Consider the following 25662-nt stretch of genomic DNA (forward strand, 5'->3'; position numbering starts at 1 on the left):
GTGTCTTCTTCTGCTTATTGCAGCTTGTTAAACAACTAACTGACGCATTACCGCCACCAGGTGGTGGGAAGCTGTATTGTAACTGAGCGTCTCATGGATAACAGTAATATCTCTGGTGTCTTCAATTGATAACCTATGCGGTCCCGCGGCCCTCGCGGCCCACAGGTGCAAAACTGAAAGTTTTTTGCGGCCCTCTAGGCCAGCGGTTCCCAAACTTTTTAGGCCACGCACCCCCTTCTACATCCCGACCGGGTTCACGCACCCCCAACCCCCCCCCCCCCCACACACACACACACACACACACACACACACCTTTAAAACAAAAAAGCAATAGAGCCGCATACAAATCGGACGAATGAGAGAACAGTTTGCTCGCGCGTGGCGTTTGTTTGTTTACAAGATAAAAAACACAAAAACTCTTCCTGCACCGTGCCTTCGGAAAGGTAACGGACGTAACGTTACGGAGGTAACGGATGATTGGCCAGATTGGCCACATCTGTAGGCTCGTCTACTTGCAGAGAGTAAAACTCACTCTTCTTCACGCGACCGACTAATGTAGCCAGGATGTCTTCGGACAAAGCATCGATGCGCGCGACAGTGTTGTTGGACACCGGGATCACGTCCAACTTTTTCGCTTCTCTCGCTCCAATCATACATTCCACCATCTCTTTAACATTTTTCCCTCTCCACCACCGCCTCTCCTTCTCCCTATTACGCGGTCAGAATACTACCACAACACGCCGCCTGTCTTCGGCAGAAATGCGCTCATCCACGCACGGGAACAACACCGAGTTGTAATATATACCTCCATAACACCCCGCCACTCTCGGCTCATACCTCCCCAGCAACGAGGCACATCACCCGGTCACAATACCTCCAGAATGTCCCCGGGTGAAATCCGGGACTTGGTTTTATGGTTCCGAGTGGCGGGCGCTCACCCGTTGGCGCCGGGACGCGAGGTCTCCAGCCGCCCCCGCCGCGAGGCACCCGATCATCAGGTCTGTCAGCCCTCGGAACAGGCCGCGGGTCAATAACTCGTGGGTGGCGGGGCAGAGGCGAGGCAGATCACAGAAAAATAATAAAGACTAGAGTACGGCAAAGATATGTTGATGAGAAACGTATTTGTACGTCAAACACAAACGTAATCAGGGAGAAAATACGTTCGTGGTAAAACGTAATTGAGAATGCATTTTAGTTTTGGGGTAACGTAATTTTTAGGAGACAGGACTGCACCGCCATTACATTTTTCCCCTCGCGCACCCCCTAGAGGCAGCTCGCGCACCCCCGGGGGTGCGCGCACCCCACTTTGGGAATCCCTGCTCTAGGCCAATGGTGGGCCGCGGCCCACTGGTTAAGAATCACTGCTTTAGAGAGTACGCGAGCCAGAGCAATAGGTCTGTAGTTTTCAATGCTGGATATTTTACCGGTGTTATCTTGTAGTACCGGCACTACTAACAAAACAGTCAGCATAGAGTCAGGAAGTACACCATGCAGTAACAATCCAGAAACACACAGCAACACTGGGATTCTGTGGCTCGCATGCTTCAGATGTTCTGCTGTTATTCGGTCAAGGCCACATGCTTTGTTTACTGACAAATGTCTCAATGGCATACAGAACTTCATCAGGTCTAACACACATACACCAGCATCATCAGGAACATCACCAATATTAAATTCATCACTCTTCACACTGTTGAAAATATCCCTATAATGTTTACTCCACAGATCTACAATACTGAACCAGTAGCCCCATCATGTTGGATGGCGAGGGCATCTTAATGTTATTGGCAACCTCAACTTATTTACAGAAGTTTGCCATTAATGAGACAATTCTCAATGTTATCATACATTATGCAGTATGCATTGATCACTGTTGTGATTTTGGGTCTCACAGTTAATGTTGCCACACAGAATTGCATCAAGTGGTATATAAATGTGATCTGTTGTAGCCGCTCATACAGGATTGCAACATACTCAAGACAGTCATGAGCATCAGCTGTACATACACAGTGATCCACCAAGAGGTTGTATGTCACGCTTCACTGGTTCATGTGGAGCGGTCTACTGACAACTTTCTATCTTGACAAAGTTGCGTTAGGTGTTGACCAAACAGACTTATTGTCTTATTATCTGAGACATCAGCGTTCATATCGCCACAATAAATACACATGTATCTACACTTTATAAAAGTTTTATTAAGGTATTCATCCTTTCAAATTATAAAAACATTTTGATGTACAACTTCAATTGCTATGCACCAGTCCACCTCCAGCCTAATGATACTGATCAGTGGATCATATTTATTATGCCACAGAATGTCCCCCCCCCTTTAGCACATTAAATACACTGTGAATAGCTTCAAATTCAACTACATCTAAAACAACAACTTAATTATATTTATTTTTCACACAGTTTCTCCAAAGGTTCTTGGCACCCTGAGAGAGTTCCCGCTATGGAAACACCCGAACGGTCAATAAACCCTAGCCTGATGTGAGGGAACCAGAACCCTACCCAACCTGAACTCATTAGCACTCGTCTAATCAGAATCAAACTTCTAGTCAGAGCAGACTGTAGAGTTACACTTACTGTACGTCTCTGTATGTGCCAGGAACTAATGGTTAAAATGGCAACTATTTATAAAAGGCTTTCCTTGGAAAATGAAAAGTAAATGCAAATAATTAGATGAAAAATGACACAAATTTCACACCAATCTACACGATCACTCTTTATCACATTCCTCCATGATGTCCTACCTGCATATGTGGCTTCATCTGTTTCCAGGTCAGTGAGTGTGACAGGCCCTGGTTGAGGTAGTTGAGGCACTGCTGCAGGACGCGAGGAGTAACATAGTGCTTCTGTCGGTGCTGGTCCACTACCTTCAGCAGGACCTGGACAATACATGACGAAAGAGGCAAAAGAGACAAACCAAAACCGAGCTTGAGCAACATAATAAATGAAAACCTAAACCAGGGGTAGGCAACTTATAATGCATGTGTTTGATGTAATGCCCTCGTCATTGGATTACTAGGGCGTTATAAAGTAGCAGTGGTTTAATAAAAACAATGAACGAAAGACCAAAAATAAATATAAATGTAACTTGATGACACATCTTGTGCATGAGTATGTCCCGACACACACACACACACACACACATCCACAGCGTGTCCGGGACAATGGGCAGTACTGGTGCATGAATTATATGCATTCTGCACGGATCTGTTCATACACGATGTACGCTGACGCACACATCCACGCATCCACAATGAACCTTTTTACTCATTTATCATGCTTTAATATATTCGATTATTGCAGAACTGCATTAGGAATGTGACTCTACCCGCTTGCTAGAGTCACAGCCTCGTCAAAGAGTACATATAGAGATTAACCCTATGCTTGGCCAATTACTTCGATGACTTGTTGTTATTTCAATTGTCTACACATCCTGTTAACAACATACTTTGGTGTATTATTGTAATACTTTGGGTTGTTTTCGGCCTGTGAGCAGATGTTGCATACGTCCTGAGTACCAGCAGCGGTTCAGCGGGCCGGTGTACGTGCCAGCATGAGCAGCTATGGCGTACCAGTGCAGGTGCAGTGCCCACGCATGACAACATCTTCCCAGGAGAACGTCACGTAGGGGCTGGGCTTCCCTCTGGTCCACGGAGCTGGCTGTAAAAGCTGATGAATCAGATAAAAGCACGGGGCAGTCGTGGGGAGAGGACGACACGGACTTACTCTCTGTGGACTATTAACGACTGGATTACAAATCTCCGGACCTTGGAATACCTGCTCACTGGGATATAAAATGGATTAAGGTTTTTTTACTCTTTGATTTTAGCGGATTTACTTTTCTTTATTTTTGAACTGAAAAGTATCTACTCTGAATTGGATTAAATAAACTGAGTGGAAACTGTAAAATCTTCTTTTACCTCATTTTTCTTTTTGACAACGAAAGAATCTAAAAAGAGGAATTCCCTCTGAGAGGAGGCTCGCTTAGCCGCTGGCTAAGTTGCAGGAATCCCACACAATGGCACGCTACTGTTAACTAACGCACGCACACATTTCACATTCCACCTGTAGGACATTTGTGTGTAGAACTGTGTGTTAAGAAATTATAATAGAAGTGTTTAATGATTCATATTTAACAACTCATAATTAGTCATAATCAGAAGTGTTTTGGAAATGCATAATTAGGATAATCATAAAAGTGTTTTAGGATTAGTAGCTAGAATAGTATCTTAGTAGAATTTGTAGACATGAAGCTCTTGCCAAAAGTTGCAAATTCTTATCTTTTACATAGAATGTTTATCATAGAAGGGTTAAGCCATAACAGACAGTCATTAAATGTATTAAAAGTAAGGGTTAGGGACAGAGAGACTTCTAGACAGGCAATTATAGATCACACCAGGGCGAGGGTCCTGGGAGGAGGAGAAGGTTGAAGTTAGCCAATAGGAATTGAGATAGACAAAAGGGGAGGGGTTTCAAACTGTTTGTGGGTGGTTTACGTTCAGTCTTTTTTCTCTTCTCCGTGTTTTGCTCCCAGGGGACACGCGTGTCTCCTGGGGAGAGTTTTTTTGCGCGGGTTTTCTTTTGTTTTATTGTTTTATATTCTGTTAGAAGTAGTGTACTTCACTGTATAATTGTATTTGCTTCAGTAGGATTAAATTCCTTTTAATTGTAAACCAGTTTTGGTAGCTTTATTAAGATGCGGCGCTGCTGAAGACTGCAGCACCGCGTGCGTACAGGCTTGCTCTCACGGTGGGGCAGATCCCGGCTCCCACAAATTTGGCGATACCGCGGCAGGAATCCTCGCGGGACAAGGCACGGGCAGGAGCGGCGGCGGTCAGCGATATCTCCGGGCGCCCACAATCAGAGGTAAGAACAGCACCTTTTCATGAAGTCTGTGTAGGTAGCTTTTAGGACAATTAGCGGAGATGTTGCTGACCTACGTTGCGAACTGCTAAGCGTGGCTGTGTTCCGGTCAGGAGCGAACAAAGAGAAGTAAGCCTCATTGAACTGAGTAAGCTACAATTTGCAGTGTGAAGTACACTTGCATGGTGAATTAAGGGTACCGAGAATAAAGAGAACACAGAAAATGCAGCGCTGTAATGAAAAAATCAACACATTGGATTAATAAACGGTTGTTTGCTTGGCGGACTTGCGTGCATATGCTGGGAGACTCTCTGGCTTAGTGTGTGCATTGCCGGGTGATCCAGATAACTAGTTTAAAAGCAGTTTTTTTGTAGCTTGGCGAACTGGATACTCGTGGCCGGAAGGGGCTTAAAGCGGCGGCTTTCTGTGGGTCTGGTGCACGTGGGTCGGGTCGAGCTCGGATAGCTGTTTAGGAGAAGCTAAGGCTAGCGGGAGTTAGCTTCCGAGACTGGGGAGTCACAGTTGATGATACACCGGTCCTGGAGGACTCTCTCGTTGAGCCTTTGCCGTGCACTAAAATAGCAATCGTGTGGGTGATTCGGACGGACCGGAGAAATAGCTTCGGGTCTTATGAAACTAAATAGCCTGTTAAACCAGAGGATTTAAGGTTGAATAAAACAGGACAATAAGTCCAATAATACGTGTGACTAGTCTGCGTTCTAGCAGTGTTGAAATACGTTTAAATGGTGAATAACATTGCATGACCTGTTGCCGCTGTGTGGGAAGCTAACGTTAGCTAAGAGCTAGCTCCGGACTTTGTTGTACTGTGAATGTAAAATAAAGGTGCTTATAAAGAAAATAACCGGTGGATTGTGAGAGGGGACAAAGGGTGTACGAGTGGAATTAAAGTGTGGGATTTTGGTGAAACGTGTGTGGGGATCTTTTGTTAGAAGCGCTGCTTCGCCGTTAGTATAGCCGTTAGCATATCCGTTAGCATAGCTGCTGGCCATACGCTAAAAACAACAGGAAGGTGGGTTGGGTAGAAAGCGTAGAAGAGAAAAACGGCAGAAAGCAACTCCACCACCTAGCGGCCAGGAGGAGTAACTGCTAGAGAATAGCAAACCTAGTGTTTCGAATCTGTAATTACATTAGTACTAAAACAGTCTGACATCTGGTGGCTTAGAGAGGCAATCACAGCATAGTTTTTTTTATAATATTACAAGAGGTACGCCACCCAGTGGATTGATAGATAAATTACAATAATAGAGTTTTTAAGAGATAACCTTCTAATATTCATTATCTTTGAGTCTATGATCTTTAAGCCTACATTCTGACTTTAGTTTTAATTAAGCATTTTAAGTTTAGTTGTTGACTTTGGTTTTAATTCAGCATTCTAACGAACATTAATGGTTTCAGTTGTGCTTCTTCAATTCTTGAACTTAAATGTGATTCATTATTAAATGTGATTCATTATTGTGCAGTGTTGGTGTTGATCAAGTGTCAAAAATTGCATTGTGGATTGTAATTGTAGTTCAACAGTTTGACTTGCATTGTTATTTCTGATTGAATATTTTTGAATACAGTTATTGATTGATTTGAATTTTTTAATTAGAATTTTGAATTATTACTTTTTTAAATTAGAATTTTTAATTTGAATTTCGATTTTAAACTTTTGAATTCTGATTTGGAATTTGATTTTGATCTTGAATTGAATTTTGATTCCGATTTAGATGTTGAGTTTGATTTAAGAGTTCAAATTTCAATTTTGGTTCACGATTTCTTAACATATCCTGTATTGACAAATTTTGGTACATTCACGTATTTTACATAGTTCCGAAGAATCAATTTTGACGCGGACGGTGCTAAAATAGTTGAGATCGTTGAACTCTCCTAGGCTACAGAATGGTTGCGCTAAATACTCAGGAAAGGTTGGGAAGAGCCAGAGAAAGGATGGAGGACCAAACGGTGCCCAAAGAGAGGGGAAATGAATGGGAGAAGATGAAAAGATATCTGAAGAGGTGGCAGAGGAACGGGTGGTTTCCAACAGTGACGGTCCCCACTGCTGAACACAGATGCAGAGTGTGGAGAGAAGCTGCAAAGGCTAAGAACAGCGCTGTTGCAGATCATGTGGGAGCCAGTCGTTTGAACAAATTAGGCAGGAGAAGGGCCCTCAACATGGAAGAAAAGAGGTGCTCAGATACCAAGCGTCTGCTCACTTACTGGAAGGCTGTCGACCCGACCACTATTCCAGATGCAGTAGGACTACCTGAGGTCCTGAAAGAGACGGACTTCAAACCCACCACCACTCCCAGACCTAACACCCGTGTCTACACACCAGCATACCGATCAGTGCTGACAGAAGCACACAGACAGACTGAGCTTTCCTCACCTCCCCCGCCATATGCGAAAGTGAAGAGCAGAACAATCTATCCCTCAATTTTAAAGCCCTCAATCCAAGCACCTGTGTACAGAGTCAATGGGGGAACATTGGATATGGACGTGGAGAGGGAAGAGGGAAGCAGGTCTGGGGACGAGCTTGAAGACGTCGGCCCAGATGGGGACATGACAGACCTGAAGGTGAGTACTCCAGAGAGTTGCCATGACCAACAAGGGGCAATGGGGGGCAGAGTTGCAGGAGAGACCTCAAGGCCCTTCAGTGATGCCCAAGAACCAGAGAGGAGTGGCAGACATCGGCAAACAGAGATGGAAACAGAGATGTTGCCCCTGGAACAATGTTATGAAAAAGTGGACAAACAGCTTATCTGGGACCATGAGTGGTCAAGAAACCATCAAGCATTTACATCGGGTAAGCAAGAAAGACAGGAAAAAAGTGAAGAGGAAAAGGAAGGGAACCTGGGGAAGGGTGAGTATAAAGCAAAAGGTTACTTGTTCCTCACCCCCAGGAACAGACGGATAGCAACCACCAGTGACGATGACACCTATGACGACACTGATGAGGAGGTGCATAGACAGAGAAGGGAAGTAGAAGAACTAGTAGGAGAAGTAAAACGTGAATTAAGGAAAATAGAACGCATCACAAAAGATCTACAACAGCAGATAGAGGAAAGACGAAGAGAAAGTAAAGAAGACGAGGATATGAAGAGAATGAAGCGGCGCCTGCTGAAACTTCAAATAGCAGAGGCAGACAGAGAAATAAGTAGAAAACATCTGGCCAGGAAGCAGATGACAGTAGCAGAAGCTCAGTCCTCCAGCAGCACCTCCCGCACCATGTCAACAAAGTCCAGCAGTACCAGCCCCCACGGTGGTGTACTACCAACCTCTACCACAATACAGAGGCAGAGGATGTGCATCCAACAGAGGGAGAGGTAACTGTAGAGGGGGGCATGAAGGACCTGTAGGTAGAGGAGAGTGCTACGTATGTGGGAGAGAAGGTCATAGGATGAGAGATTGCCCACATAAAAGAAGAGGAGGACCGTTCAGTGCAGCACCACAACATGCTCCATTCCCACCACAACATCAGCAGTACCCAAGACCAGGTCCAACAGGACCATCTGGACCTCCTCTCATGAGACCCCAACATCAACAGATGCCCATGCTGCCACCAGGACCATGGGGAGGTTCATTGTATAGCCAAGACACATAGATGATTGCCACGTGATTTCTTACAGCAGAGATATCGTGGCGAAGGGGGGATATGTAGTGTGACGGCCCCTGGCTCTAATCACGGCAAGTATGCTTTTGTCCCTCTGTCCCTAGAGAGCAGATCACCTGATGCGGAGCACCTGGTCCAGGAACAGGGAGGGCATAAAACCCTGCTCTAGCGTTGCTCGGGGAGGGTTTACTCTCCGGTGTGCGTGGAGTGTTCCCAGCCAGTTGCTGCCGGTTATTTTGGTATTGGTTTCGCTGACAACACCCACACTTCATCCCACACGCATCCACGTTGACACTACTGATGTTATTGACGGACACACTTCATAACTTTAACTATTTCGTTATTTGGTTAAATAAACCTTTTCGTTGCCATCATTTGTTGTGTCTGCCGTATTTGTCATGGCCTAGGAGCCGGGTTATGACAGTGGTGTGTACATTTTTTTGTAGAGATACATCCACATTTAGAACAGTTTTTAGTAAAGGTGCTACTCACATTTTTTTGAGATTTAATAACGTCATGATAAACCACAACTTTTGAATTGAAATACAGCAAAATCCAAGTCTTCTAACTCAGTGATAGGTCCTAGCCTAGACTTGTTAACTCTAGAAATTGAGGAATATACAAGAGCGCTAACTAACATGAGTCGAGTTTTGTTTTCTCAGGTGACAAACGCAGAAGCAGCAGCTGACGGAAGGAAGCAGGCTCCTGTTGTGTCAGTTTGGTGTGGATAAAAGTCCACAAGCGTAAGTGGAGTGAACCAAGTGGACCGGTCCATGGGAGGTAGTATTGGCAACCTCACATGCAGTAAAGGTAAAAGGTAAAACTGAAGCTACTTGGCACCACCTCACTCACTGTGCAGCAGCTAAGGTAGCGAGTAAAACACTCGCAGAGACAGGATTGAACATCAGACAGGCAAAATTTGAAGCTGGAGATACCCCAAAAGAGGAGTTAGACAGTATTGAAAATGACGTTTCCCCCACAGTTTAAGCGATGGCTTCCATTTGGAGACCCTAGGTTCAGTGAGTTATGGAAGTCTGTAATTATTTTCTTCCTGATTTCAGTAGTTTCCCTCTTAGTATGGGGAATTAAACACAGACAGGAACCAGAACATATGCATGACTACATCGAGATTCGAAATTTAGCCTCTGTAACTAATCAAACTAATCCCCGACCACGTAGAGATGCTTCCCTGAAGACACTCACCTATGAAAATGTAACTCTCACTCTTACGTTCAAAGAAGGTACAACATCAACGGTGCAGTTCGACTTCTGTGAAGTAGTTTCCTGTCCCAAGTATGAACACACCTACGGTAGGATGACCAAAACTTTGTGCTACAAATAAGTATGGTAAGCTGTTATCATATTATGACTGTGATTGTGAAGAATGGGAATGGGCAACTTTGAACACGAGGGTTTTGGAAAAGACCCCAACCCAGGCCTTAAAGACCGACTAAAGAGGTTAAATGCCTCATCTTCTTATCACATGTGTAGAAAGGGAGTGGGTAGTTGTAATCCTTTAAGACTTACCTTAAAGAACCCAAAATTGACTGACAGTGGACTTTACGTAGTACAGGGAAAGGCAACTGCAGATAGTCCTGCCCCACAAGGGCTCCTTAGAATTATTGTTAAGCCTGTCAAAAAGATCATGGATGATCAGGTTCGACATACGACTGACTTGGGGAATGATGTAACGGGTGTGGAAACGGGGATGGCGGATGGGAATTTATGGCTCCGGTGGGTACAATATATGGCTTCAAGCCAGAGAAGTACCGATTGTATTGTGTGTTCAGGACCTACACCCCTAGCAACACCTGTTCCTTCAAGATTTCGACCCCTAAGCCCTGTATCGTAAGTATCGGGTATCGTGATACTTATGGCAGGTATCGTATCGAAGTCATAATTTTGGTATCGTGACAACCCCACTTTACACATGCTTTTTGAGAGATCGACTAGGAGAAAAAGAGAGAGGGTGGTCTTTTATGACACTTTGGGGGTCTGCAGACACACCAGGGACACAGTCATTAAAAACATCATTTTGCATAATATGTGACAAATGTATATCCTCAAATGTTACCTCAAATACGACAGATAAGGGTAGTTTAAATGCAATCTAACACATTGCGATCACAATATAAAGGTGCATAAAGTTGTTACATACTAACAACTAAGTACATTAAATACATTCTAAATAGCTTAATATTTGCCTTAAGCTTATGAACTGTAAGTACAATTAGAATGTGATGAGTCCATCACAGCAGGTCAGCATGCATCTTCACATCAGGCAAATATGGCCTGAGGCACGTTTGCCCGTGCCGAGGATGTAATATATAATATAACGGAAGTAATTACTTTTGACACCAAGTAATAATAAAAGTAAAACTTATTACTTCTTAAAGAAGAACAGAAGTAATAATTAAAAAGTAACTCATTACACCTCCTGAGTAACTTGCCCAACATTGCAGACCAGACTTAGATCAAGTTAGCAGTGAAAGGTAGGGTTTGATTTATTGTATGTGTAACATACTCATTACACATGAGTAACAGATATAAGAATAGGTCAAACTTCGGTAATAACTTAACTATCAGTGCATCAATAAATAAATGGCATGCCCATTAGAAAATGCCAGCGGCCTTGTTAATTTTTTCAAATTGACACCGACATTATAGAAAAGATTGCCGATCCCTGATCTGATCTAAACCAACATCTTCAAGTCTCAGTGACGCATGCTTACCTGCTGTAGGCCCATTGCATAGGTCTTCATGAAAAAGTCTGCAAACTCATAGTACTCCTTTGTCACATTGCCAGGGCTTCCATACCTGTAACGAAGATAGAAGCATGTTGTGACAGCCGGGATTTCACCACTGGATTTCATCACCTGTGTACACCCCTGGAAACATCCATCCCATCTCATCCTTGATTTGTTACCGGCCTCCCCTTCCCTTATCTGTCATTCAGTTTGTGAGGAGAGTAGGAGAGCAGAAGAGAGAACTGAATTGAACTGATGTTGTACTAACTCACACAGGCTCCGCCGTCTACTGGACTATGGGTAATTCTATAGAAATACAATAGGAGTAGAAAGGACATTGAACTGGTTTCCGTGGTCATTTGACAAATACAAAAGAAAATGGTGATTGTTGTTAGTTGCTATGGGGCCGTAAAATGTTGTGGTAGCTTGCCAGTAAGAGAGCAGACTCAGCTCCGGAGACAGATGGCTGGCTCGTTAGAGAGGTAATATAGCTAGTCCATCTCCAGAGCAACGGGGAGGGAAGTGGAGGGACTGCTAGACCTAGCGCTGCCGCTGGCCACCAGGCCACTGCTCGGCTTATTTTTTGTAACCAGTGTAGCATGGTGGAATAAGCAAGATAGCTAACTAGCCAGCTGTCCACTAGTTAGCTAGCTTGCTAATTCCACGATAGTTAAATGCTACACTGGTTATAGAAAATGAGCCAAACAAAGTTGTCATTCATCTGGCGATAGAAATGTGCTTTCCCACACTGTGACAAGAGTGTGTGGTATTAAGTTAAATTTGACTTATTTAACGTTCTCTCTGTGTTTTGTAACGGTATGACCCCACTGATAGCTTTAGTTGTCACTGCAAAACCTCACCTCAGTGAGTCTGCGCCTTGCCATAAGTCTGTTTAGTTTACGCGGAAGTTAGGTGGCTGCAACGGTTGCAATGGCAACAATACACACAAAAATGGACACTCTACCATCGAGCTATGTTGATTTGAATTGGATAGTCCCTTCTACTTATATGTCTAATACTCTCCAATTCACAAGCATGATTGGAAATTCTGCATACGCGTAGCCAGCCAGGACATCCCTGCCAGAATACATGCGGCACTCATAGAACATAAAGCAGCACACATCGTTAATCGACATGCGATTTGCCCTCCGACTACCTGCATCCACAGATGGAGTCCCCCCTTTAAGACCCTCGTCAGTAACCATGGACCACGCAAAAAGGCTGTTAAGCAGTTAACAGCCTGCCCAGCCTGCTGAGCGCTGCCTAAGACTCGATGCTAGCGGTGGTGGGATCACTTTCCACGCTTTGATGTGATGCTTTGATGTGATGCTTCGCTACGATGAGAGCGAACCAGAGCTAGAGATCATTGCTGTGTAAGTCCCCGCTCCGCCACTGCTTCCGGTCATCCCCGCTGAGAGACCAGCTTTGTCTGCAGATGACGATGATGTCAATGTGTCTGGAACATCGTCTTATGGAAGCCCACTGCTGACAGCTCTTTGCCGGGTCTTCTAGCTTGTGATGACTACTGTGGCAGGGCATAGTTATCACTCAGAATTGAATTCGGCCTGAAACGAATACGACGTTTCATTGCTGGGTTAACAGTGGGATGCCTATTACCTGGGGGCGAAATACACCTCAATCCAGTTTAACCCTGGTGGTTGCGGAAAGAGGGTGTCTGTTCTTGCTTCATCTGTCTGGAGGTTATGCTCCCCACATGGAGGTTGCGGGCCACTCTGTCTGACCAGACATGGACAGCACCCCTGGATATAGTTTGCAACTGCCGGGGCTGTAACAGTGATGGCGTTTACCGTAATGTATGCGCCGGTGTTTGTGGCAGTTGCCCATCCGGTGGTACAGCTTTGTCTCCTGCACATGCAGCGTCTGCAGAGGTGGTTAAGGCCAATGTTCTTGATCCTCCAACACTTCAGGTCCCTGTTATGGGGGAGGAATGTGCCAGTAAGGGCTGACAACCACACCATCGAGAAAGCAGAAGTGGATCAGTTTGCCAACAGATACAAGACCCACTGTCTGCTATGGTTCTCCCTGATACAGCAGGACAATCAACCCCTTGGGTTGGACGCCTTTGCACCATGGCGAAGAAAGCTGCTTTATGCCTTTCCAATGCTGCATGTCAAACCTCCCCTGTTAGAGAGAGTTATCATGGTAGCCTCAGGTCGTCATCCGTGGTATACAAAAATGACTGGGATGATGGCAGCCCATCCCCATACCGTCCCCTTGTTCTTGGGGGGGTTCTATCTCAGGAGGAGGATGCAATAGGTACGCTGCCAAATGTAGGTCGTTCTCTCCAGACTTGGCTCACGAGAGGGACAGGATGAAGAGAGCTGGACTGTGTGTACAGGTGGTGCAGACCATCCAAGCACAAGAGCGGGATCCACCATTGCCTGGGCAAAGTGGTCAGTGTTGCAATGCTGGTTCAAGGAAAGGAGGCTAGATCTCCTGGCATGTGCAGTTGGGTGCATTCTCTCCTTTTGTCAGTGTGTGATGGATAGAGGGCTGTCTCCTGCCACTGTTACAGTGTGTGCAGCAGCCATTTCTTCCTGCCAACATGGTTTCGGTCACCCTCTCATAAAGCGAATCCTGGAGAGGGTCAGGAGACAGCTACCGGTAATGCATGCCTCTTCCCCGCAGAGGCAACTGCCATTGGTGCTCGAGGCTTTGGCGAAGGGTCTCCTTGAGATTTTGGAGTGCTCCTCTCTGAAGGCGTTGTTGTCCAAGAATGCTTTGCTGCTTGCACTGACCTCATCTAAGAGAGTGTTTGAACTAACTGCGTTGTTGGTGCACCCCTGGTGCTTGCTGCTTTATGGGGACCGCAGCAAGGCTACCCTCAGGACAAATTCCTCTTTCAGATCGAGGGTTATACAGCAGGATGCTTTTTGTCATTCACCCCATGCGTGGGAAAATGGAGGCAAAGGGAGGTAAACTGCTTAACCCAGTATGTGTGTTGGCATGTTATGTTGAATGCACAGCCCTCATCATGCACACTGAACATCGGTTTGTCTGCTTCGGAGATGGTTTGTCTGGTAAAGCCCTATCCAAGTAACGCCTGGCGGGATAGCTTTGTGGGTGCATCTAACAAGCCAATAGACAGGCTCGACCAAGTTGAGTTACGTACTACCTGGGTTGGCTGGGGCCCCCTACTTCTCCGCTGTGGCGGCCTAGGTTATAAAGAAGTAGGTGGGCAGCGGCGACTAACCTTCAGCCGGTCAGGATCAGTGTGGTTGGGTCAATATGTTATGTAGTGGCAGGTTGTACATTCATTGGGCTCCACTTACTGTACCCATAGAGTCCAGAAGAGGGCGAAGCCTGCGTGAGGTAGAACGAAGATTACGATATCAATGTGTAGGGTGTACATTTTGACTTATGTGCATACCCTTTTGTGGTTTGATTTAAACGTAACAAACAGAAAATCAAACTGGCTGGTAATGTCTGCTGGTGATGTGAGAGCAGCTCTGGACTCACCTTTCAAACAGTCTTGTGATGATGCGTAACGCCCACTTCTTACACTTCCACCATGCAAGCTCAGGACGGTCGTCCTCATCAACCTCCAACGTTTCCTAACAAGCAAACACTTTATGTTCAGTTTTTGGAGCTTGTGAATCCAGCCAAAAAACAGAAAAACAGAACCAGATTTCTGCCACCATAATGAAAAATATTTGATCAGTTTCTCATTTTTACAAGATCCATTTTACGTCATAACAAAATATTGTTTGTTATATGTCATTATGACATATTTTGTTATTATTACTCTATACCAAATGATTCTGTCAATTCAAGAAACTATTTGTAAAAATATCAAACATGGATGAATGAAGTTAAAAGCTAGCAGAGCAGAGGTAACGTAAAGGAATGAACGTTTCTACTGGATCGCCCTAAATGAGCTGATGTGTCAAACTGTGGAATTGATTTGTGGATTGGAGGAACATAAAAGGCTCGGGCATATTCATTGTTTGAAATGTGACTTTTGTCAGAGTTTACAGAAACCCACTCTTCCAAAATGTGGATGCAATTTATAAAAATCTGGGTTTTCCGTACCATCATAAGCTTTTTTCCGCCGCGTCTAAGCCAAATGACCAGAAACAAATGTCATGCTGCGATGTTTTGATGTCATTTACAGGTACGCTGCTTTCGTCGTCCTCTCTGTGTTGGTGTTTCACCGATGGTTGGGCTCAGTTCCTTCTCCACACACAACACACAGTCATGTTTAAGAGGCCCTCTGACATGGGTCTAGTTCACGCTACACAAAAGCCCTGACTTTCCACTCTCTGACAGTTAATGGAGCTCAGAAATCGCGCCACAAATCCCAGATCAGATGTAAATCGGTATTGGCTCAGCGCTTGCAAATTGTATTTCAGCACTATGTGTGAACTGTTTAAAAGACGTGGGCCGGATGAATCCCTAGTAGGCTAAATATCTGGACCTATCGGGGGATTCCGAAGGAGCTACAGCAATGAGAGCGCAAGATACAGGTTGAGAGAAAACCTCTGGGAGAAGTCGCAATAAAGTCAAAATAATGAGATCCTATGGGCAAATATTTTTTTATCATGGTAAAAGCATTACGCTGTCAAAGGCAATATGAAGATTTAGTACAGGAAAATATGAAGCACATCCAAAATCTTCCCCATTTATTCACTCTTTTCAAAAAGCTCAATCCAGTGCCCAATAAAGGTTAATATCATAGACTCAAAGTCAAGTCATGTTGATTATATACCGCTGGTCTCACATAGCCAAACCCATCTTCACAGAGCTGTGCCAGCATTAAAGAAAGGTCTTGGTCTTCATATTATCATCTGCTATAGGGGAACAATGTCTGTGCCTTGTTTGTATTTCTGAAAAGGGCCAGTGTGCAGCATTTAGAGGGATCTGTTGGCGTTACATGAGTGTTTTGGTTACCTTAGAATTTGCCGTTTATATCTACATACGGAGAAGGTCCTCTTCACGGAGGTCACTATGTTGAACCTTCATATTTCTACACTAGCCCAGAACAGAAACATTGGCTCTAGATAAGGCCTTGTTGTGGTCAGAACAACCTGGAGCTGAACAAGCTCAAAACTGTGGAGATGACAGTAGACTTCAGGAGGAGCCCCCCAACACTGCCCCCCCTCACCATACACAACAACACTGTATCTGCTGTGGAGACCTTCAGGTTTCTGGGATCCACAATCTCCCAGGACCTGAAGTGGGCCCCCAACATCAACACCATCAGGAAAAAGGCCCAGCAGAGGTTGAGCTTCCTGCGCCGGCTCAGGAAGTTCAACCTGCCTCAGGAGCTGCTGATCCTGTTCTACTCCACCATCATCCAGTCTGTTCTCTGTTCTTCCATCACTGTGTGGTTTGGATCGGCCACCAAACAGGACAGAAACAGACTGCAACGGATTGTTAGGTCTGCAGAGAGGATCATTGGCTCCAGCCTGCCGTCCATCCTGGACTTGTTCACCTCCAGGGTCAGGAAACGGGCTGGAATGATCACTGCAGACCCTTCACACCCTGGACACAAGCTGTTCACCTCCTCCCCTCTGGAGGGCGCTACAGAGCTCTGTACACCAAAACCACCAGACACAGGAACAGCTTCTTTCCACTGGCCATCGCTCTCATGAACAATAAATAGGTTAAACTACACTATTACCACCACTTACAACTCATGCCATTGTATATATGTTTATGTTCACATGTATGTATGTATGTATGTATGTATGTATGTATGTATGTATGTATATATATACACACACACACACACACACACACACACACACACACACTTTTTCTCTTGGATATATATTTATACTTGCATTTCTAAATGTCTATACCTACATCCGTTCTACTTTTTTTGCTGCCCTTTTTTATTTTTTATACATATATTTTCTTGTTTATTGTAAATTTGTGTTTGTACAATGAGAGCAGAGTGGAAACCGGAGACAAATTCCATGTATGCGTAAGCACACATGGCCAATAAAGCTGATTCTGATTCTTTCATGTTTTCGAGTCCGCCCCCGTAGTTCGTCTCCATGCTTGACACAAGGGAGAAGCTTCAGTTGGTTGCAATCTGCAAACTCTAGATGCCCTTTAAACCAGCGGTTCCCAAACTTTTTAGGCCGCGCACCCCCTTCTACATCCCGACCGGGTTCGCACCCCCAAAAAGAAGCAACAGAGCCTTTTAAGCCTTCATAGCCGCATAAGAATCGGACCAATGAGAGAACAGTTTGCTCGCGCGTGGCATTTGTTTACAAGATTTAGTCCGCTGTTAAATGTTGCAGTGTGAACACAAACGGAACAAAGGAGCAACTGCAACAAAGCAAACGAACTGAAGGTGTGAAAACGCCCTGAAACACTGCAACAAAGTTTCAATAACTTTCAGTGACACAAGGCGTCACTTTTAAAGAGCAATACGGATGCGAGCACACACGCACAGGCTCAGAGGCAGATTATCACATTTAATTTACAATTAATGAGCGACTAATGTAGCCAGGATGTCTTCGGACAAAGCATCGATGCGGCGCGACACAGTGTTGTTGGACACCGGGATCATGTCCAACTTTTTTGCTTCTTTCTCCCCAATCATACATTCCACCATCTCTCTGGCAGCTGGCAAGCTCACGTCTTCGGCGATTGTGTGCGGTAGCCCCTTTCTCACTATTCTGTAACCAGATATGAAGCCCGTAGTGCGTCATTTATAGACCCAACACATGAATGAGACTCCAGTTGTTTTTGGCTGTTTTGTAACTCCTCCAATTTCGATATAAACAATGTAAGGGGCTTTTGACTTGCACTGGCATGCTTGGTGTTCAGGTGGCGACGTAAATAAGAGCTTCAGACTGTTAGCCAGAACCTCACTGCACACCACGCACTGTGGCTTTGGGGAATCTGCGTTGCCAATCCAAGTGAAGCCCAGACACAGATACTTTTCATCATATTTCCTCTTTTTTTCCCAGTCTGATGCTCACTCTCGTTTCCTCTTTTTTCACCTTGACTCCGCGATGGGCCGATGTGCTCCTGATTTGTCTGTGCTATCCCTTCCTCCTTTTCGGTCTCCTCCGTCTCATCTTCCTCTGACTCTGGCTCGGTTTCTTCTCCCGGTCTCTCCCCAACGCACCTCTCCGTTCCCCTCGCCTCCGATTCCTCTCTCTCTCTCTGTCCCTCTCCTCTTTTACGACTGATAGCTTCAGATGTCCCACCTGACAGTTTTTAAATTAAAATTACATTTTTTTAAAAATATTTAATATTATTACACCATCAGACCGCCATTACACTTTTCCTCTCGCGCACCCCCTAGAGGCAGCTCGCGCACCCCCAGGGGTGCGCGCACCCCACTTTGGGAATCCCTGCTTTAAACCAATCACAATCTTCTTGGATAGAGCCAAGCACAGCATGCAGCCATGGTGCTCTTGCAAAATCGAAGGGGAGGAGAACCTCGCCAGTGAGTCAGACTAATACAACCCAATATCAAACATTAGCTTCAAGGGGATTCACAATGTGTACAACAAATGACACCCTCTGTCGTTAAGCCCTGAATTCAGATGAGGAAGAACTCCTCCCAAAAAACATTCAACAAGGAAAAGACCTGAGAAACCTCAACCTCATAAAACCATGAATATAGTGTTAGTCCAGAGAAAGTCCTCCACAACACGGAAAATATAGCTCTTTCTTATACAGATATATTTCTTCAAGTCACTTTCATTTATTGACAGGTCCTGGAAAATGTATGTATGTGTATGTGCGTGTGTATGTGCGTGTGTGTGTGTGTGTGCGTGTCTTACAGCTGGGACGTCTCGGTCCATTATGGCTCGGAGGATTTCCATCCACTGAGTCATCACTGTGTTGTTGATCAGCTGCAGAGGCAGTGAGTACTGCAGGACAACAAGAAGGTCAATGCTGTCAGCACAATCATCATCATCATCACCATCACCACAGTGAAAACTCTAATATATTTACTCATGGAGTTTCATATTCATTACGCGTATCTGAATGTTATTTCTAATATCCCTGATGACGGGAACAAGCTGAGATGCGTCTGTCTGACAAATACATTTCTTCTGCCTCCAGTTCTCCAAAATGTCTGAATCTTGCGGTCACTGGTCGTGGCTTTTATAATGTTTTGACACACACCTGTACGAGAGCGTGGAAGATCTTGAGGATCTGTTTCTGGATGAGGACAGAGAAGATGGTAGCGTCAGCAAGCAGCTGGCTGATGAGCTGCTGAATCCTTGGCAGGAAGATCTGCATGGCTGCCAGCAATGGCTCCCTCTCATCTGCCTTCCGGTACCTGAACACACAAGCACAGACACACAAAACTAAGCAGTACTTCCTTCCAGGATCCTCCTTTAAGAAAGGACTCAAACGTACACCTAGCCAAGTCCCACAAGTCCCCGACACGCCAGGGTTTGCTTCTCAGCTGATTGAGCGTGTTGAATCGGCGGCAGAGTGCGCTTGGCAAATCAATCTGATTGGCTTTAGCTTAAGCTCATCAGTGCAGGACAAGAGAAATAGATGTGAGGAAAGAAATCAAACGACTAAAGTCAAGAAGGCTCTTCTGATGATTCCAATACACTAATGTCTCCACAATGACATGGCCGTCCTGAGATGAACCTAAATAGTGAGCGAGGGTGGTGTAACATTTGTGTTCTTTTTAAGAGGGTTTGTATATCCACAGTCCTAGGTCTTCTGCTTTTGATCACAAAAGAATAGTTCCAACACATAACTTTACCAAAAACTACAAGCTCGGCCAACCACATCCTGACTCCATCGATGCACTGAACTCACAGACATGAAGTTGATATATATGTTATCTTTGATATCTATTTCCCAAAATGTTGAACTATACCTCGTGTGCTTTATTTATTTTGGTAAATAACCCAGGACATTGATTTGTGCTGAAATGTTAAGTTTAATCTTATCCATTCATTTAAAATGGATTATCTTTGGGAGCTTTCCACAAGTCTATTTTTGGGGGAAACATTGCAGGGATTTAAGGAGTTCAGAGTTATTGGCTCAGCCTTGTTGTCGATACGTAAACCTGATCAAGCTTATTATTGGACCCTCCTTTAAGCCTGCAGCCGTGACGTGAGGGCTACTGGCTCCCCAGGAGGGATGTTCAGAGTGGTGAGGTGGAGAAGAGGAATATGAGCAATATGTTTACCAGTTTACTCACTCGTATGTTTTGACCAGCTGGTAGAGAGCCAGCAAGCTGCCGTACCAGCTGCCGCCGTTCTGAGACTGCAGGTACATGCCGATTTTGTCCACTATAGCGGTCCAGCGGCCGGGGAAGTCATGCTTGATGATGGCTCGTAGGCACATGGTCAGCTGGGCGCTATGGACGGCGGAAAAACATATGGAGTCATTCATTGCATCAGTCAATATGAAGTTTTGTTCCTTCAGTGTCTGCATACCATTCATGTTCCAACTGTGACCTCTGTCAAATGAAAGTTTAAAGAGTTATAAAAAAAAAGTGTTTCATTTTGGTTTTAGATTCATAAAAGGTCTCCAGGTTTTAATCATGCTTTTCTAAGAAGATAAACAGGTGATGCATGACAACAAGTTTCATTCTTTGTCTGAAGAGGGAGAGTTGCATGAAGTAGAGTAACAGAGCCGTCCTGCGTGTAGTGTGTTCAGACTCAGTACCGTATGGACTCTGGAGAGCGGATGATGGCCTCCACTACGTGGTCTCTGATCTGCTGCCGGTCGTTCTCGTGGATGTTGAAGGGAAAGACGACCTCCCCAAGAGACGGCTCTCTGTCCTGCCAGTACTGACTCACCATGTTCTTCAAGTAGATGGCCGCTACACACACAGAGCCCGGCAGTCAGACAAACATGCACAGACTCAAGGTGCTCTCATGAGTCTCAATAAACTGCATTTAGAGGATAACTTTAGTGATATTCTATATTCCACCTATCATCATTCGATCGAAATGTATCCAAAGTCATTGTATTCCTCTGTGTATGGGGTCGGATCAGTCCCAATATTAATGAATGCTCACAAAAGGATTCAAAAATGTATTTTGTGATTTCTATATAAATTACTCTACACAAAAATATTTTACAATACACACAAATAATCATTATAAATACATTTAAACAAAATCAACATGTAAAAATATTCACAGATATACATCTGATGCACACACACACATAAATGTATATATTAATAAATATATATTTTTAATGATTTACTTTTGAATGTATTTGACATTGTAAATATCAAAAGGTAATAGGTTAAAGGTAATGCATACGTTTCAGTTTGTCGGTTTCAAGATCAGCTCATTATTTTGTTATGGTGTTATGGCGTTATGGTGTTATATTGTTATGGTGTTATATTGTTATGGTGTTATCGTGTTATAGTGTCATATTGTTATCGTGTTATCGTGTTATATTGTTATCGTGTTATCGTGTTATAGTGTTATCGTGTTAGTGTTATTGTGTTATATTGTTATAGTGTTATCGTGTTATATTTTTATCGTGTTATCTTGTTATATTGTTATCGTGTTATCTTGTTATCTTGTTACCGTGTTATATTGTTGTCGTGTTATCGTGTTATATTGTTATCGTGTTATCGTGTTACCGTGTTATATTGTTATCGTGTTATATTGTCATAGCGTTATCGTGTTATAGTGTTATAGTGTTATATTGTTACCGTGTTATATTGTTAGTGTTATCGTGTTATAGTGTTATAGTGTTATATTGTTACAGTGTTATCGTGTTATCGTGTTATATTGTTACCGTGTTATCTTGTTATCTTGTTATCGTGTTAGCGTGTTATATTGTTACCGTGTTATCTTGTTATCTTGTTATCGTGTTAGCGTGTTATATTGTTACCGTGTTATCTTGTTATCTTGTTAGCGTGTTATATTGTTACCGTGTTATCTTGTTATCTTGTTATCGTGTTAGCGTGTTATATTGTTACCGTGTTATCTTGTTATCTTGTTAGCGTGTTATATTGTTACCGTGTTATCTTGTTATCTTGTTATCGTGTTAGCGTGTTATATTGTTACCGTGTTATCGTGTTATCGGGTTAGCGTTATATCGTTATATCGTCATATCGTGTTAATCCTTAACACATGAAGTACTTATTGTGGGTGATTTTAATATTCATGTGGACGTTAATAATGATGGTCTTAGTACTGCGTTTATCTCATTATTAGATTTGATTAGCTTCTGTCAGAGTGTACAGAAACCCACTCACTGTTTTAACCATCGACCTGGTTCTGACTGATGGCATTAAAATTAAACATTTATTGATAGTCAGTCCACAGAACATTCTCTAATCGGACCATTACTTTATAACCTTTGAATTCATACTACTGGACAACACACCATTAGGCAGGTTTCTAGACTAGTCCATCTGACATTACTGTAGATAGATTTAGTTAGTGATTCCATCTGCAATTATTTCAATGCCGTCGAAATATAACAGAGGACTCCTAAATATGAACTTTTCTCCCTCCTTGATAGTGCTTCAGGCTCACTGACACGCGACTCTATCGCCCCTCTGAAAATGAAGATGATAAAACAAACAACATTAGCCCCATGGTATAAACCTCAAGCTCCCAAAGCAATGCAAACATCGCAAATCCTTGAAAGGATATGGCATTCCACCACTTTGGAAAAATCTCAGTTAGACTGGCAGAAGTCTTAAAACATATAGGAAGGCCCTCCATGATGCCAGCGCAGCAAACTACTCATCATTGATGGAGAACAATAAGAAAACCTCTGTAGCCAGGCTGACACCGGTGAGCTGTGCATTCTTTTAGCCTTCTATAGCCTTCTATAGCCTATATCTACTCATAGTGACTTCATCAACTTCTTGAATGATGAAAATTATAAACCGGTACCGATTCATCCTCAAACACAGGAACCTGAGAGCCAGCTGTAAAACCTGATGCATAGACTTAGACTGCTTTTTTACGATTGACTTTCACCGATGAACAATTTCTACGTCTAAACCTTCTTCCTGTCTCTTAGACTTTTCCCCGACCAATGAGAGAACAGTTTGCTTGCTCGTGGCGTTTGTTTACAAGATTTAGTCCGCTGTTAAATGTTGCAGTGTGAACACAAACCGAACAAAGGAGCAACTGCAACAAAGCAAACGAACTGAAGGTGTGAAAACGCCCTGAAACACTGCAACAAAGTTTCAATAACTTTCAGTGACACAAGGCGTCACTTTTAAAGAGCAATACGGATGCGAGCACACACGCACAGGCTCAGAGGCAGATTATCACATTTAATTTACAATTAATGAGCGACTAATGTAGCCAGGATGTCTTCGGACAAAGCATCGATGCGGCGCGACACAGTGTTGTTGGACACCGGGATCATGTCCAACTTTTTTGCTTCTTTCTCCCCAATCATACATTCCACCATCTCTCTGGCAGCTGGCAAGCTCACGTCTTCGGCGATTGTGTGCGGTAGCCCCTTTCTCGCTATTCTGTAACCAGATATGAAGCCCGTAGTGCGTCATTTATAGACCCAACACATGAATGAGACTCCAGTTGTTTTTGGCTGTTTTGTAACTCCTCCAATTTCGATATAAAGAATGTAAGGGGCTTTTGACTTGCACTGGCATGCTTGGTGTTCAGGTGGCGACGTAAATAAGAGCTTCAGACTGTTAGCCAGAACCTCACTGCACACCACGCACTGTGGCTTTGGGGAATCTGCGTTGCCAATCCAAGTGAAGCCCAGACACAGATACTTTTCATCATATTTCCTCTTTTTTTCCCAGTCTGATGCTCACTCTCGTTTCCTCTTTTTTCACCTTGACTCCGCGATGGGCCGATGTGCTCCCGATTTGTCTGTGCTATCCCTTCCTCCTTTTGGGTCTCCTCCTCTCATCTTCCTCTGACTCTGGCTCGATTTCTTCTCCCGGTCTCTCCCAACGCACCTCTCTGTTCCCCTCGCCTCCGATTCCTCTCTCTCTCTCTGTCCCTCTCCTCTTTTACGACTGATAGCTTCAGATGTCCCACCTGACAGTTTTTAAATTAAAATTACATTTTATTTTTATATTTAATATTATTACACCATCAGACCGCCATTACACTTTTCCTAGAGGCAGCTCGCGCACCCCACTTTGGGAATCCCTGCTCTAGATCACTGATTCTCAACAAGTGGGTCGCGACCCACCAGTTGAGACTCGTTTTCAGTGGGTCGCGGGCCTTTGAAAATTTAGAAAAGAAAATTTAAAAAATATATTTTTTTATGCAGCAGAGTTATTCACACCCCTTAACAGTATTTGGCATTAATGCCTTGTAATGCTAATAAACACCCGCCATTTCACAGTATAGAACAGGGGTCACTAACTGGCGGACCGCGGTCCAGACCTAGATGCCGTTGTATCCGGACCCAGGACCTAAAACCGATAGATAATTGAAAATGATTACATTTTGACGGAGCGCTTCTATTTTAAGCGGCGCAGCTTTTCCAGCATTTACGGTACTTGTTCAGCGGTGCACTTCTCCACATTTCTACCGCTGTTAAGAGTTTTTTGTGGAGAGTTTCTGATGCAATGGTCCAAGAACAGAAGATGCTGCATACTGTACAGATTTTAAAGCCCTCAGGCAAATTTGTGATTTGATTTGAAATTTGTATAGAGAGTCTTTACAAATACAATTGAATTGAATGAATATTACATTGTGTAATTACCTCGCACAAAATGTAGTCAGTATTTCCGTAACTACAGAATAAAGATGGAAATAGTGCAACAATGTTTAAGTTCCGTGACCAAATAATGAATAGTCCATAAAACATCAGCAGTATTGTTTTATGTCCTGTTGAGAGTCTTACCTGCCTGGCGAACAGGAAACTCCACCTGCTCCGACATAATGATCTGAAGCAGGGTCGGGGCAAAATTGATGATCTTGTATGACTGAAACACACAGAAGACAGATGGTTATTTAACATTTTGTTCAGATTAAAAGGCAGTCATTAAACCGAGAGGTGGCTGTGGCTCAGAGGAAGAGTGGGTCGTCCACTGTTCAAGAGATCATGTCCGATCCCACGCTCCCCCATGCATGTCAAAGTAAACTTTGGCAAGATGCTACTGATTACTCCCAAAGGCTGTGCCATCAGTGAATGAATGTGTTAATGAATGAGAAAGGCGCTATGCAAGTCCACTTCCATTTTCCATTTGTGTGTGCATGAAGTGAGAAACGGTAAATTTGAGTCTATTATTTGTAAGCACAAGATAACATATTTTGAGGACCTACAGTAGTTACAGCAGTCAGTGGATCAGTGACACTAATGATTAGGGTTATAGTCCAAAAGGGTTAGAACCCTATTGAGTTTGTGATGGTTTGTTATTATTATAGGGTTCAAACTCCATAGGACACAAAAGTGCCACGGCCGAAAGATCCTTGTCACTGAAAGTGCGAGGAACCTATTGTCTTTGTCGAGATCACTAATATTATTCGGGCCAGAGCACAAAAGTGT

General features: G+C 43.9%; 1 protein-coding gene across 4 annotated transcripts in view; it reads right to left on the reverse strand.

Annotated features, from left to right (window-relative positions):
* The window catches only part of ipo8 (importin 8), a gene marked incomplete at its 3' end in the record, with an annotated part of 59580 nt that overhangs the window by 24793 nt on the left and 9125 nt on the right, over positions 1–25662 (reverse strand). For all 4 annotated transcript variants that reach the window (XM_079294179.1, XM_079294177.1, XM_079294178.1 and 1 more), the window contains exons 2-9: positions 25018–25099; positions 20866–21022; positions 20396–20554; positions 19354–19510; positions 19005–19094; positions 14713–14807; positions 11218–11302; positions 2754–2888 (exon numbers count right to left, since the gene is read on the reverse strand). In XM_079294179.1, coding sequence (XP_079150305.1) covers positions 2754–2888; positions 11218–11302; positions 14713–14807; positions 19005–19094; positions 19354–19510; positions 20396–20554; positions 20866–21022; positions 25018–25099 — 960 coding nt within the window. The remainder of the gene's footprint in view (positions 1–2753; positions 2889–11217; positions 11303–14712; positions 14808–19004; positions 19095–19353; positions 19511–20395; positions 20555–20865; positions 21023–25017; positions 25100–25662) is intronic.

Source organism: Melanostigma gelatinosum (genome assembly GCF_949748355.1).
Source record: "Melanostigma gelatinosum genome assembly, chromosome: 22".
Lineage (NCBI taxonomy): Eukaryota > Metazoa > Chordata > Actinopteri > Perciformes > Zoarcidae > Melanostigma > Melanostigma gelatinosum.